Below are 15,076 nucleotides of genomic sequence, written 5' to 3' on the forward strand. Positions count from 1 at the left end.
TGCACACTAGGCTGACTCCCAAGGCCTCATCCAGAGTTGAGCACACAGTGCTTGAGGTGGGGGGAGTGAGCTGGTGCCTTTGATTGTGGTTTGTTTCTATCAGAATGCCTGCACAGGGGAGGTTGGGGCAGTGGTTCAACCAGCTAATCCTCCACTTGCAAGTGCCAACATCCCACATGGGCACCAGTTCATGGTCCCGCTGTCCAGCTACCTGCTTATGGCCTGGGAAATCAGCAAAAGCTGATCCAAGTCCTCAGATCCCTGCAGACATGTTGGAAAACTCAAAGCTCCAGGCGCCCGGCCTCAGATCAGGTCGGCTTCGGCTGTTGTGGCCACTTTGGGAGCAAAACAGTGGATGGGATAGCTTTCTTCTCCGCCTTTCCAGTAACAAATAAATCTTTAAAAGAAAAAAAAAAAACCTGTACAAACACAAGACATTCCGCATTAGAAAAAACAGGCCCAGGAACTCTGAAAGTGTGAGCCCAAGGCCTCCTTTCCCACCCATAGGGAGCTCCTGCAGCTGAGGACTAAGCTCTAAACAGCTACATCCTGAGAAGCCCATCTCTGAGTTGGGGAACCCCAGCAAGGGCTGGGGTGCCGCAGCAGACAAGGAGTCACAGCACAGAAGGGTGGGGTCTCTTCTGACCGGGTTTCCCTATCTACCCTTGCCCCGCTGTTTTCAGTACTCTAGGAGAGGAAGGAATACTGCCGGAAACCAGGGAGCAGGCAGGCCTGGCCACTGGTGGCCTCAGCTGCCAATCACCAATGCACCAGTTTGGTCACGCCCATCCCCGGGCTGACCTGCAGGCAGCACCCCACGTGGCATGTTGAAGGGGCATGAGAACACTTCCGCCAAGCCTTTCCTGGAAGGTCTAGTACTGTTACCTGAACTTCCACAGGGAACACAGCCCAGCAGGAAAGTTCCCTGCTGGAAACTGCTCCCACAAGTAAGTTCTTCTTGGGGTGTGTGTGGCAGGGGGATTCTAACTGGAGATCAACATGGAAGAGAAAGAGGGTCCTGAGCTGGAAAAGGACAAAGCCAGGCTTCCCTTTTGTCCCAGCAGCTCTGATTTGAAGATGACAATTCCAAGGCGACTGACGTCACCGCCTGTTTTGACAGAGAAGGAACATGAGACTTAAGACCCAGAGCTCCAAGACCGTATCTGCCCGAGCCCAATTCCTCCAAGAACTCCACATGTGAAAGGACATACCCCGGCCATCCCCTTCTATGCCAAAGGATGCCCCAGCACGCAGGGGGACTGAGCAGCCTCCCAGACAAGGTCCTTCTCTGCATCCAGTCCTCCCGATACTGTCCGGGGTCCAGTCTATGCACCATGAATGTCCATGACCCCGACAGCTGCAGGGGAAGTGTACTCTGCCCCTGGCTTCTTCAGCTTCCTCTCCATGGTGTATGATGGATGACGGCCCAGCAGATCAAGTGCTAGGAATGCTGGGAAGCCACTCTGGGCCAAGGAGCCCCTCCATGGCAGGACCAAGGCAGCGCCTTTTTTTTTTTTTTTAAAGATTTATTCATTTTATTACAAAGTCAGATATACAGAGGAGGAGAGACAGACAGGAAGATCTTCCATCCGATGATTCACTCCCCAAGTGAGCCGCAACGGGCCGATGCGCGCCAATCCGATGCCGGGAACCTGGAACCTCTTCCGGGTCTCCCACGTGGGTGCAGTGTCCCAATGCATTGGGCCGTCCTCAACTGCTTTCCCAGGCCACAAGCAGGGAGCTGGATGGGAAGTGGAGCTGCCGGGATTAGAACCGGCGCCCATATGGGATCCCGGGGCTTTCAAGGTGAGGACTTTAGCTGCTAGGCCACGCCGCGGGGCCCGAAGGCAGCGCTCTCTGAGGCCATAGGCTGTTCTAGACCAGCCCCTCTCCCCGTCTACCCTTCGAACCCCAGAGAGGAAGTCCTGCCCCTCTGGCCAGGAGCTCTTGGTCCCCTTTGCAACTACACGTGACACTCAGGAAAACAATAGGAACTTCTCAAAGAAACGAAGTGGAAAACTTCTCGTGGCTTCTCTTCAGGCCGTCTCGTCTACTAACCTGGCACACTGAGGGCCAGCGGAAGATTGCTGCGGTCAGTCAATGTCACGGTGGAAAGGCCCCGATCCCTGGTCCGCTAGTGTCTGTAGCACCTGCCAAAGACCCTCAACAGAAACTGCCGTTCCATAAGCCTGAAGGAATCCTTTATAGGTCAGGAATGTAGAAAAGGCAGCAGGGACAAACTTAGGAGACGGGAAATGGAGGCAGCTGACACCAAAGGGGCTGCAGCTTCCCGTATGAATGAAAAAAACCAAACACCCCTTTGCCAAGCCACCTGAGAACACGAGGGCTGGGGGGTTGGGAGGAGGCTCTCCAGGCAAGGCAGGTGGTGCCAGAGGGGTCCCGACAGGGTTCGGCCTGGTCAGCCCTCCTCCAGGTGGCTGGGACTAGGCAGGGGTGGACTCCCGTGGTGGGCAGAGGACGTGGAGAAGTGCAGGCCTGTGTGGCTTCGGGCATGAGTCTGCATGTGCACCGCCAGGTGGTGGCTCCGGTTGAAGGCCCGGCCACACTGCAGGCACTGGTAGGGCCGCTCGCCGGTGTGGATGCGCTGGTGACGGAAGAGGTCCGAGCGCCGGCGGAAGGCCTTGCCGCAGTAGGGACAGGCAGGCCAGCCCTGGCTGTTGCCTGTGTGCAGCCGCTGGTGCAGAAGCAAGCTCTTCTTCTGCTGGAAGAAGCGCAAGCACTCGCTGCAGTGGTACACCTTGGAGGTGGCCGGCTTGTGGCCCATGAAGGCGTGGCCCTGGGGCTCCTCAGGGAGCCAGCGGATGACCGGCCCGGGCACCACCACCTCCCCCGGCTCCAGGGCAGAGGGAGCTTCAGTTTCACCCCACTCAGTGGCCGAGCTGCCCGGAGTCTCCCTGGGTTCCTTCTCCACATGTGTCCGCTGGTGAATTGTCAGGTTAATCTTCAAGCGGAAGCTCTGGCCGCAGTCAGGGCAGGGGAAGGTCCGTTCTCGCCGACGGGGCAGGACGCGGGGCGCTTGGCCCACAGACCCCGGTGACCGAAGCTCGGCGACCCGCACCCTTGGTACCCGATCAGCAGGATGTTGGCTGGGGCCCCGGGACTTGCTCCTGGGCCCTTCGGGGATTTGATAGGTGGTCTGGCTCGGAGTCCCCAGGAAGATCTGCTCTGGCAACATCTCATCATCTGATAGCACTTCTGTCTTGATGGTCACAACACCTGGTGAGAGGAATCTTGGTTTCCAAGGAGAACACACCTGCCCTCCAGATCGCCCTGGCTGCTTCCAAGCGTGGGCGGGGTCTCTGCAGCACGACAAGGGTGAATGTCCCTCCTGGGCCTAACGCCTCTGCCCCAGGAGGAACTAGCCCAGCGAGTCCTGCCTGCCGGCTGGCACAGGGCTAGCACGGAGGGGCTGCTGGCACAGTGGACTGAGGAGGGCTGTGGGCGCAGAGACAAGCTGCAATCTGAGGCCATAGCAGGCAGGCTCTGGGAGCCCTCCTGAGCTCACCAACTGAAGACACAGGGGCCTAACGCTAAGTCACGGCCGGAGCCTGGGCCACCTGAGGCAGCAGCGAGGCCTCCTGGACAACCTGTCTGTCGCCAACAGAATACAAGCTGATGGTGTGCCGTCTGCCTTCCAGCTAGGCCAGGCCCCAGCAGGGAAAGGGGATGAGGGAGGGAGCCACTCCCCAGGGTCCTGCCATGCTTCGCTGGACCCCAGCACACCCTCCCTCCTGTGAGGCTCCAGCTTGACCTCAGGTGTCTCCTTCCCTTATTTACCTGGCCCCATGCTGGGCAGGACATCTCTGGGAGTGGAGGCAGGCAGCTCCCCCTCGGAAGAGTCTCCTTCCTGTTTAATCGAGGACAAAACACTGGTGCTGGCTGGAGGCCCTGTGAGAGAAGGAACCGGAGGGGACACGTTCCAGGACCCACCCAGAATAGGTCCAGCAGCCTTCCCAGGTGACAGCAACAGAGGCCATGCCCCCCAGCCTCTAACACCTTGTCCCTGACAGGCCTAAGCACAAGAGGGCCTGGGGGACTGGTTCAGGTAAGCGGTGGGCAGATACCCTGCCCTCCTACCAGAGAGCCCACCTCTCCATGTGCAGAGCTGGAATGTACACACCACCGAGGCAGGCCACTTCAGTGGGAGACACACAGGAAGCACACAGACACAACAACGCAGTCAAGAGGTTAGCAGTCAGCCACAGAGGAAGGCCATCCCCAGGCGCAGGACACACAGCCCTGTGGACTCGACCAAAGCGCACCAGCCAGCCCAGCGTACCCAGGCCCCCGACAGCTCTACTCAGATCACTTTTCCTATGGCCAAAGTGCTAAAACACAGCTTCTCTTTAGGCCTGTGTCTAGGAAATCCAGTCCATCACAGTCTAGACACTTCTCCCCATCTCCCCACACCCCCCCGGATCTCCAGCACTTGCTCACAGTACCATGCAGTTGGTACTGTGTGCTGCCCAGTGCCCCCTCACCAGTGCCTGGCTCGCATGGGATCACTCTCGCCTCTGAACGCTGCTGCAGCTCAGGAGCCTGCCCATGTGTGGACTCCTTGTGGGCAGGACTGGCAGGGCTGAGAATGCGCTCCGGGCACAGAGGGAGGCCTGCAGAACAAAGGTCAGTGACACAGAGCACAGCACAGAGGCTCCTCCTCCAGCCCCACTGCCCGTCTCCTGGGGCCAAGGATCCTCTGGGGAAAGGTGAAATGCGGGCCTGAGACCCAGGGGATCAGGGTAGAATAACAAGCTGGGCCTCCCCAGACACCAAGCAGCTGGACTCAGTCCTAAAGCAGGAAAAAGAAACTGCACAGGGGTGGGTATATGGCACAGGGGTGGGTATATGGCACAGGGGTGGGTATATGGCACAGTGGCTAATCACCTCTCGGGACACCCATGTTCCTGCCGAGTCCCTGCTGGAGGTCACGGGACCCCATTTCCGATCCAGCTTCTTGCCAGTGCGCACACTGAGAGGCAGCAGAGGGCGACACAGGTGCCCCGGTGTCTGGCACCCTCACGGGAGACTCGCAGGGAGGTGCTGGCTCCTGGCTTTGGTTTGGCTCCATCCTGGCTGTTGTGGGCATTTGAGCAGTAAATGAGCTGAAGGAAGATTTCTCTCCATCTCTCTCTCTGCCTTTTAAATAAAACAGATTTTTTTTTTGAAAAAAAAAAAAAAAGATGCAATTTTAAAAAACATGTTCATAACATTCTCAAAATCTTGAAAATCCCCACCCTTGCCCCCGAGAGTCCCAGAGAGGTCCTAACAGAGCACGGAAGCATCTGGCCTGGTGAGCAGCAAGGAGAAAGGCCCCACTGTCTGTCCTTACAAGCCATGACCTGCTGGCATCCCTCCAAGCCACTCTAGAGTGTCAGCACAAAATCCGCACTACAGCTGTGGTCATTCCACCTCAGTGAAGTGCCCTTGTGCAACCACAACCAACTGCCTCTTTCCTGCGGCTGGGTACAACTCTTCCACAGGACCTGCCATCCACTCTGATCAGAAAGGCCCAGTTGCCTACACGAGCACGTGTGTTCTCTCCTGCAAGAAACAGGAATCACACACATACCTTTTTTTTTTTTTTTTTTTTAAGGAAGAAAACCTTGGATGAGAGAAAAAAAACAGGTTAGCACAAGGGTGAGAGTAAAGGGTGGACAGCCGTCTGTGTGGGACATGGACTGCAGGTTCACATCACTAATCCACTCAAGCAGAGAAGTCTGAAATCAGGCAGCTATCAGCAACTCACAACTAATCCAGACTGGGCCCAGCACAATAGCGTAGCAGTTAAAGTCCTTGTCTTGCACGCACCGGGAACCCAAATGGGCGCTGGTTCTAATCCCGGCGGCTCCACTTCCCATCCAGCTCCCTGCTTGTGGCCTGGGAAAGCAGTCAAGGACAGCCCAAATGCTTTGGGACCCTGCACCCGCGTGGGAGACCCGGAAGAGGTTCCTGGTTCCCGGCATCGGATCGGCTCAGCACCGGCCGTTGCGGTCACTTGGGGAGTGAATCATCGGATGGAAGATCTTCCTGTCTGTCTCTCCTCCTCTCTATATATCTGACTTTGTAATAAAATAAATAAACCTTAAAAAAAAAAGAAAAGAAAAGAAAGAAGAATATGGGGCCCTGGCACAAATGTTGAGGTGTCACTTAGAAGCTTAACTTCCTGTTTGTGCAATCTCTTAAAAAAAAATGTATTTAATGAACACGGGAAAGTGTCCCTAATCTAAAGAAAGAATAGGGAAACAACATCCAGGAGGGGCACAGAACTCCCAACAGGCTTGACCAAAAGTGATCTTCACCAAGACACATGATCATCAAGCTCTCTTCAATCGAATATAAGGAAAAGATCCTTAAATGTGCACGTGAAAAAAATCAACTGACACAAAGGAATGCAAATTAAGCTCACAGGAGATATCTCACAGGAAACTCTATAGGCAAGAAGAGAATGGAGCGACATATTCCAGATTCTAAAAGAAAAAAATTGTCGACCCAGGATAAAACACCCAGCAACATTTCCTTCATCTTTGAAAATGAAATAAAATTATTCCACAGTAAAGCAAAATTGAAAGAATATGCCTCTCCCAAACCTGTCCTAAAAATGATACAGAGAAAAGGAATAGCACCCCAAAAAAACAAAGGCAAATGTGAAGAATATCCCAGTAAAATAACAGAAGACTAAATCAATGAACAACCCATTGCTAAAATGACAGAACCAAATTGTCACCTATTTTTATTAACCCTGAATGGAAATATCTTGAACTCATCAATCAAACATCATAGATTAGTAGACTGGATTAAAACAAAACCCATCTATGTGTTGGCTACAGGAGACATACCTCACCAACAAAGATCACCAGAAACTGAATCTCATGAATTTTGATTTTTTTTTTTGGTTGGTTTTATATCTTCAAAACACTTCTCATTAAATTTTTCAATGACTCATAGATCGTACAGTAGCCTCATTTTCACCAAGAAGGTTCTTGACTTTCTTTTTCATTTCTTCAGCAACACATTAGTCATTCAGTAGCATGTTATTTAACTTCATGGTGCTGTTAATTTTTTTTTTCTTCCTGTTGTTGATTATGTTTTGTGGCTTTTCATTTAAAGGGATGTATAGTAACTGTGTAACGGAGACTATCATATCCAGACTTGAGGATACAACGCAGTATGCACCTTTAACTTCCAGACAAAGATGGACCCCCAATGAAACTATTTACTATATCTTGACAATAGGATGCTGGACTCTGTCATTGTCTGTGCCCACAATGATGGACATATGATTGTGTATGAAGAACTATACTATAGTAATGATATAGGGGAACTCAGCGAGGGGAGAAGAGAGTTGTGCAGGGGATATGGAAAATCTCACGACCTATGGAACTGTATCATAAAATGATAATAATAAAAAGAAATAAAAGTTAATTTAAAAAAAGAAACTAAAACGGTACAGTGATTAAAATGCTGCTTGAAACCCCTATATCCCGTATCAAGTACCTGGCATTGATTCCTGGTTTCACTCTCAGTTCTAGTCCCCAACTAACGCATATCCTGGGAGGCAGCAGCGATGGTTCAAATAGCTGGATCCTGCCTCCACATGGGAGACCCGAACCGAACTCCTAGCTCCTGGCTTTGGGCTGGTACAGTCAGAGCTATTGCACGTAACTGGGGAGCCCAAGAGCAGAGAGATCTTTCTCTCTGACTTTCAAATATATAACAAAAAGCTGTAAAAACAAAATTAAAATAACCCTTGAAGATATGAAAGATAATAAATAAACCGCACTCACCAAGATACGTTATGAAAACTATACTGGCTGGAGTGGGGTTACGGAGGAACAAGTAAAGCTGCCACTTAGAAGTAACGCCAAAAACAAGTACTCAATTGTGACCTCACTGGAAATAATAATAAAAACCTATGGAGAAATTCCGATTCAAGGCATGGAACAGAAACTATAGAAGATGAATGTGGCACACTTTACAGTTTTGGAAAGCCACCAAGGTCACATCAAGACGACCGGCGGGGGGAGGGAGCCGGTGGTGGGATCTGCCCCAGCAGGCAGATACTGTTTCAGACCTGCGTCTCACATCAGAGTACCTAGGCTCAGGCTCTGGCTCCGCAGCCAATTCCAGCTTCCTGCTCGCACACATCCTGGAGGTGCTCAAGTACCTGGGTCTCTGTCATTCACGTGGGAAATCCAGATCAAGTTTCAGGTTCCTGACTCTGGCCTGGCCCAGCAAGGACTGCTGCGACATTTCCGGAGTGATAGAAGGTCTCTGTCTCTCTCTGCCTTTCAAATAAATGAAAATGTAAATGACCTATGGGCCAACTTGAGGAGGATCACGCTAGCTAAAATGGAACAAGTTTAAAAAATAATATGAGGGCCCCGCGGCGTGGCCTAGCGGCTAAAGTCCTCGCCTTGAAAGCCCCGGGATCCCATATGGGCGCCGGTTCTAATCCCGGAGGCTCCACTTCCCATCCAGCTCCCTGCTTGTGGCCTGGGAAAGCAGTTGAGGACGGCCCAATGCATTGGGACACTGCACCCGCGTGGGAGACCCAGAAGAGGTTCCAGGTTCCCGGCATCGGATTGGCGCGCATCGGCCCGTTGCGGCTCACTTGGGGAGTGAATCATCGGACGGAAGATCTTCCTCTCTGTCTCTCCTCCTCTGTATATCTGACTTTGTAATAAAATGAATAAATCTTTAAAAAAAAAAATAATACGACACAGGGTTTTTTTTTTAAATGCTTCTTAATTATCAGGCAGAGCAACAGTGTGTGTGTGCATACATGCAGTATCTGCCACCTGCTAGTTCACTCCCAAATGCCTGCCCCAGCAGAGAGGCTGGAACACCCCAAAGCTAGAGGTCAGGAACTTTATCCAGGTCTCTCATGTAGGTGGTAGCGTCCAAAGCACTCGAGTCGTCAAATACAGCTTCCCGAGCGCTGTAGCACAAAGCAGGATCAGAAGCAGAGGCAGTACTCAATCGCAGGCACTTCGATACAGAATGCAGGCATCTCAAGCAGCAGCCTGACCTGCTGCGCCACAAAGCACACCTCAAGAAGGGCAGTCTGGCAAACCAGGTAAAGCTGCCACCATGACACTGGCATCCCATATGGGCACTGGCTCCTGTCCCAGCTGCTCCTGGGAAAAGCAGCAGCTGGTTCAGAGGCTGGGTCATTATCAGCCACTCCAGGACCTGGAAGAAACTCCTGGCTCCCGACCGTGGCCTGGGCCAGCCCAGCTGCTACAGCCAGGTGGGGAGTGAACCAGCGGATGGACCATCTTTATAAAAACAAATAAATCTTTAAAATTAAAAAAAAAAAAGCAGAAAAAGCCCAAAATGTATTGGCCGTTTTTGAGGCTATTAAGGTGAAGCAAAGAAGCATGTATCCTGTACTTCAGATAACTAATGGCTGGTTGGGGAAGCTACACTTGCAGTCCCCGATGAAGTACCAAATCCAAGCAACAATCTTCAATGGTTAATAAAATCATCATGTGCACAGTTGATAAGAAGAACTTGATAATAGGATAAAGCAAAGAATTACAACAAGAAAAGACAAAGAGACCTTTTGTGTCCCCTGATGTTATACACGAGGGGGTATACAGCAACACCTCTGCAGTGATCTTGCCAGAAAACCTGAACTTGCTTCTATATAATCGTCTAGATAGAATTACCAGTTAACTGAATATATTAAAGAACAGCAAATCCAAAATATATGAAATGGGATTAAAAACATAAAAATCAGGCCTGGCGCACTAGCTTAGTGACTAAAGTTCTTGTTTTGCACATGCCGGGATCTGATACTGTCACTGCTTCATGTCCCAGCTGCTCCACTCCCCATCCAGCTCCCTGCTTGTGGCCTGGGAAAACAGTCGAGGATGAAGTCCTCGGACCCTGAAGTCTTGGGACCCTGCACCCATGTGGGAGACCCAGAAGAAGCTCCTGGTTCCTGGATTCGGATCGGCTCAGCTCCATCTTTGTGGCCACTTGGGGAATGAACCAGCAGATGGAAGATCTGTTTCTATGTCTTTCTCTCTGTAAATCTGATTTTCCAATAAAATTAAATAAAGCTTAAAAAAAAAAAAGATAAAAATCACATCAAATGTCAACAAATAAGACATTGGATTGGGGGCAGGGCAGATTCACCACTGGTGAATTTCAGTCAACCAAATCTGGCATATCTCTATAATGGACTATCTTTCAGCTAAAAAAAAAATGAGTTTAGTACCACATTACAACATTGACACCAAGCTCAGTCAGAGGCAGCCACCACGAAAGGCCACACACTGTGTGACTCTGTAACAACGTTCAGAATAGGCAAACCGAGAGAAAACAGATGACTGGTCGCTTGGGCAAGTAGAGGGGGAATACAGAACACGTTAATAGTTATCTTTCTCATGGGACAAAATGGTTCTAAAATCAGACTGTGGTCACATCACTCTGTGAATGCGGGGCCAGCTCTGTGGTGTACCAAATTAAACCTCCACCTACAGTACTGGCATCCCATATGGGCGCCAGTTTCACTCCTGGCTGCTCCACTTCCCATCTGGCTTCCTGCTTATGGCATGGAAAAGCAGCAGAATACGGCCCAAATGTTTGGGACCCTGCACCCATGTGGGAGACCCAAAGAAGCTCCTCGTTTCTGACTTTTGTCTAGCTCCAGCTGTTGTGGCCATTTGGGGAGTGAACCAGCAGATGGAAGATTCTTTTTTTTTCTCTCACTGTTACTATACCCTTCAAAAATAAAAAACACATATCTTTTTTTAAACTGTACACTTTTTAATAGATTAATTGTATGGTATGAAAACTACATCTCAGTAAAACTGTTTAAACACAAGGGACAAAGGCAGTTAAAATACCCGAGTTCCACACTGGAGTACCAGGGCGGGAGAGCCAGTTCCAGCCCCGTCTCTGGCTTCCTGCTAATACGGACCCTGAGAGGCAGGAGTGATGGGCCAAGCAATCAGATTTCCTGCCATCTAAGTGGGAGAATCAGCTCCTTGCTTCAAGCCACCCAAGCTCCAACTGCAGGAGGCATCTGGAGAGGTAATTAGCAGATGGGAGAGAGCTGGAGTCTCGCCAGCCACCTGAGCAGACAACCTGCTCCCTCGGGCCAGTATCGCCACTGGATGGCTCTTAACAAAGCCTTTCACCTGTCTCTGCTCTAAGTGGCCTGGGACACAGAATGCCCCACTTCAGTCTGGGGGTCTAGGCTCCATTCCTGGCTGGCCAGATGCCCTGGGAAGCCTGGCAGAGCGATCCAGAGGCTCTCCAGCAGACCCCATACTCACCAGCACCTGGCTCCCATGGCCGAGCAGTCCTCTCACTCTCCTCCTGGCCCCACCGCTCTTCAGGACAAGGATTCTCTCCACGCTCTATGCGGGTGAGGAGGTCTGGCTTTGAGACAGCATAATCTGTATACAGAACAGGGAAGGAATGGGGAAAGAACTGGGTCCTAACTGCCCATAGATAGGCTAACCTGCCCAAAGTAACAGAAGCAAAGACAGTGACTGCAGGCGGCCATGCTGTGGACAGAGGCCCCAAAACTCCAGAGGCAGCCTCACCCAGCGAGACCAGCGTCTCGTAGTTGCCCCTCATCACATGCTTGTAGAGCTCCTTCTGCCAGTCTTCCAGCTTGCCCCACTCCAGCTCCGAGAAATACACGGCCACATCATCAAAGGTCACGGGCACCTGGAACCACAAGTGTTACACTCACTCGCCCACACCCTTGCAGATGCGGCTCCCCGGGCTCCCCCACCCCAGGGACACCCAAGGGCTACCTTGGGGACTTCCCCCTTGCTGCCCGGGGGCAGCCGCAGGATCCAGAAGTTCCTGTTGCGCAGCAGGTTCTCCACATTCTCCAGGCGCCGCTGCAGCAGCCCGTACTCCTGCAGCAGTGTGCCCAGCACGGCCCACTTGCCCTCCAGCTGGTTGCCAAACTCCACAGCCGTCTTCTCACAGTCGGCCAGCTTCTTCTCGGCTGTCCCCGCGCGTCCCTCCAGGCTCTGCATTCGGTTCAGGCAGAAGTCGACCTTCTTTTCCAAAGCCTGAATGGCAGCCACTACTGTCCACAGTGTGATCTCAGTAGAGTAGAGATAGGAGTTGTTCTCAGCAGCTGCTTGGGGCATGGAAGGTGTGGAAGGCTGCTGGGCCCCTGGGCCTTTGTCTCTCTCTGGAGCCTGCTCACAGGAAGACAACAGAGAGACATTACCAGAATTACCAGTCAGTCTTTACCTCAGGAAGAAACCTCGGATTGGAACCAGGCTTCACAAACCCCCTTTTGAGGTCCTGGAGGCCAATCAGCAGTAAAATGTGGGGGGCGGGGATGCTGGGATAAGAGTCAGGAGTCCCCGTCTGTCGTAGTCCCAGGAGATACTGGCTGGACCAAGGTGCTGGCAAGTAAGTAAAAGGAAGGCAAACAGGGCCATAGAGACCAAAGAGACCAAAGAGACCAAAGAGACCCTGCATCTAGCCTCAGACAGCCGTCCTTTCCCGAATCTGCTTCCTCCACAGCCCCGAACTACGACACAGCCCTGCAGCTCACAAGATGGTCACTTCCGGGAAAGTCATCAAATATCTCACAACTTCACTTCCACTTCTAGAAAATGGTGATTAACCATAGCAGACACCTAACACGACTGTGATAATTGACGAGACCAAGCAGTTCCCTAAATCTGATCTTCACATCCCGACTAACCTCTCCAACCTCACACCCTTCCTATGAAGGGTGGCTCTCCAGCCATAGCCTCCTGGGGGTTTCGTGGGTATACCCTGCTGCCTCTTAGCTTGCACTGGCTCTTATGCCCCCTCCCTGCCTGCCTCCCATCCTGAAGGCTCAGGCTTAACCAGTGCCTCCCAGAGGCTCTCGTTCACTGGCTGGCTGGTTGGCTGGCTGATTGACTAACTAACTGAGTGACTGACTGAAGGAGGCTCTGGCTGGCTGGCTGGCTGGCTGGCTGGCTGACTGGCTGACTGGCTGGTTGGCTGGTTGGCTGGCTGATTGACTGACTGACTGAGTGAGTGACTGACTGAAGGAGGCTCTGGCTGGCTGGCTGGCTGGCTGGCTGACTGGCTGACTGGCTGGTTGGCTGGTTGGCTGGCTGATTGACTGACTGACTGACTGAGTGAGTGACTGACTGAAGGAGGCTCTGGCTGGCTGGCTGACTGGCTGGTTGGCTGGTTGGCTGGTTGGCTGGCTGATTGATTGACTGACTGACTGAAGGAGGCTCTCATTGGTGGGCTGGCTGGCTGACTGGCTAACTGATTGAGTGACAGAGGCTCTCATTGGCTGGCTGGCTGGCTGGCTAGCTGACTGAGTGATGGAGGCTCTCACTGCTGGCTGGTTGACTGGCTAATTGACTGAGTGACTGAGTGACAGAGGCTCTTGCTGGCTGGCTGGCTGGCTAGTTGACTGACTGAAGGATAAAGGAGGCTCTCACTGGTGGGCGGGCTGGCTGGCTGGCTGACTGACTGACTGATTGACTGACTGACTGGCTGGCTGACTGACTGACTGACTGGCTAACTGGCTGACTAGCTGACTGGCTGGCTGGCTGGCTAACTGGCTGGCTGGCTGGCTAACTGGCTGACTGACTGGCTAACTGGCTAACTGACTGGCTGGCTGGCTGGCTGACTGACTGACTGACTGACTGGCTAACTGGCTGACTGGCTTGCTGGCTGACTGGCTGGCTGGCTTCCAGGCCCTAACAAAATCCCCATCCCTTCTCTCCCCTTGCCCTCAGGGAACGAAACAGACTCACAAACTCATCAGTTGAGGGAGCGTCCAAAAAAACCTAGCTTTTGAAACTTCTAATAAATAAATCTTTTTAAAAAGAGAACGAGGAGAGGCATAGAAAAAAATTATTAAAAAAAAAAAAAAAAGTCATGTCTATCATTCAGAGCAGGGTTTATCAAGCCCCGCACATTTTTTCTCAGTCTGTCAAAAATGGCCAAAGGATTTTTTCCACATTGGCCACGCTGCATAGAATCTGCCAAACTATTTTTTTTTTAAGGGGGAAAAAAAAAATCCCAACCTACGTTCCCTTCGGTCTCTCGAAGTTGTCTGATTCCATTCCCGCGGTCTAATTCCCAAGTCCCGGCCTGGGCCACGGGCTCCGATGGCCCCCAGATGAGTGACCTTAGGCCAGTCCCTTTCCCACCGGGGCCGGGGGCCGCCCGTGCCCTGCCAGCCCGCCCGCCGCGGGGCCTTCGGGCCTCCACCGAGACCACGGAGGGCGGAGACGGCCCGCGGAGCAGAGTTTCCAGCGTGTCTCCCCGACGTTGGGGCCTGGTGTTTTGGGCCGCCTGCTCGCTGGCCTTCACCCGGCCCGGATTTGCCACAGATGAAGGAAGGAGGGCCGCGGGCCGGCGGGGCCGAGCGGTGAGACACGGGCTGCGAGCTCCGAGGCCGCCGCGGGGCCCTCCCGCCGGCCCGGGCGCAGCCAGGCTCCCTCGCCAGGGCCCCACCAGGCGGCGGCAGCAAGCCAGGGGTGGACCTCTCCCCATCCGGGCGTCAGCGGGACCAGGGGCGCTTACCAGGGCAGGCGCCGTTTCGGCCATGACTGGCTGTCGGCGTCCCTCTCTTGGTCGCGGTCCTCGGAACGGCCTGTCGGGTCTAGACAGGCGCGGTGGCAACGGCGGAAGCGGAGCGGGAGCCGCCCAGCTTCGGAGCTCCAGCCCGGCGGCCGCCAACTGCGTCCCGAGACACGTGCCCCGCTGGCCCTTTAAAAAAGAGCTGCGCCGGCCGGCCGCGCCCGAGGGTGTGCACAGCGCCCCCTGCAGCCCGTAGGACCGCACGCCCGCGGCCGCCGCCCCGCATCAACCCGCGGCTTTCCCGGCCCGCCCAGCCGCCCGCGGGCCCCGACCGAGCCAACGCTCCGGGGTTGGGGAGCTAGGGGCGCGCCGCGGCCTCCAGCCGGGACCCGCAGGGCGGAGGGGAGCCGGGGCCGCCAGCGACCCTCCACGCGGTGCTGGGACTCGGGGAAGCCCGGCGTCCCATGCAGACCCGGTGAAGACGGAGCGCGGGAGACTTGGGGCGTGAACACCTGTGTGTGGCAAAGAG

At 53.4% G+C, this 15,076-nt stretch overlaps 1 protein-coding gene across 2 annotated transcripts; it reads right to left on the bottom strand.

Moving 5' to 3' along the window:
- Positions 1-2,088: 2,088 nt before the first annotated feature.
- Positions 2,089-14,737, bottom strand: ZNF783 (zinc finger protein 783). Of its 2 annotated transcripts, none has more exons than XM_058681439.1 (8): positions 14,551-14,737; positions 11,799-12,197; positions 11,583-11,709; positions 11,316-11,432; positions 4,906-5,157; positions 4,503-4,631; positions 3,799-3,909; positions 2,089-3,237 (listed from the first exon to the last, which is right to left on the bottom strand). In XM_058681439.1, the coding sequence occupies exons 1-8, from the start codon at positions 14,572-14,574 to the stop codon at positions 2,420-2,422; spliced, it is 1,977 nt and encodes a 658-aa protein (XP_058537422.1). In that variant the 5' UTR covers positions 14,575-14,737; the 3' UTR covers positions 2,089-2,419. The 2 variants fall into 2 exon arrangements, with proteins under 2 accessions (XP_058537422.1, XP_058537421.1); XM_058681438.1 differs by having other exon boundaries at positions 11,310-11,432.
- Between the last annotated feature and the right edge of the window lie 339 nt (positions 14,738-15,076).

The sequence above is a fragment of the Ochotona princeps genome, chromosome 25 (genome assembly GCF_030435755.1).
Source record: "Ochotona princeps isolate mOchPri1 chromosome 25, mOchPri1.hap1, whole genome shotgun sequence".
Taxonomy (NCBI): domain Eukaryota; kingdom Metazoa; phylum Chordata; class Mammalia; order Lagomorpha; family Ochotonidae; genus Ochotona; species Ochotona princeps.

What these genes read in the sequence shown, in the direction of transcription:
- ZNF783 (XM_058681438.1), bottom strand. Translation starts at nt 14,574, where the DNA reads ATGGCCGAAACGGCGCCTGCCCTG. An exon ending in GCAAGGGGGAAGTCCCCAAG is followed by an intron (nt 11,710 to 11,798) that starts GTAGCCCTTGGG and finishes TTGTGGTTCCAG; the next exon opens with GTGCCCGTGACCTTTGATGA. An exon ending in GAACATGGGTGTCCCGAGAG is followed by an intron (nt 4,632 to 4,905) that starts GTGATTAGCCAC and finishes TTTGTTCTGCAG; the next exon opens with GCCTCCCTCTGTGCCCGGAG.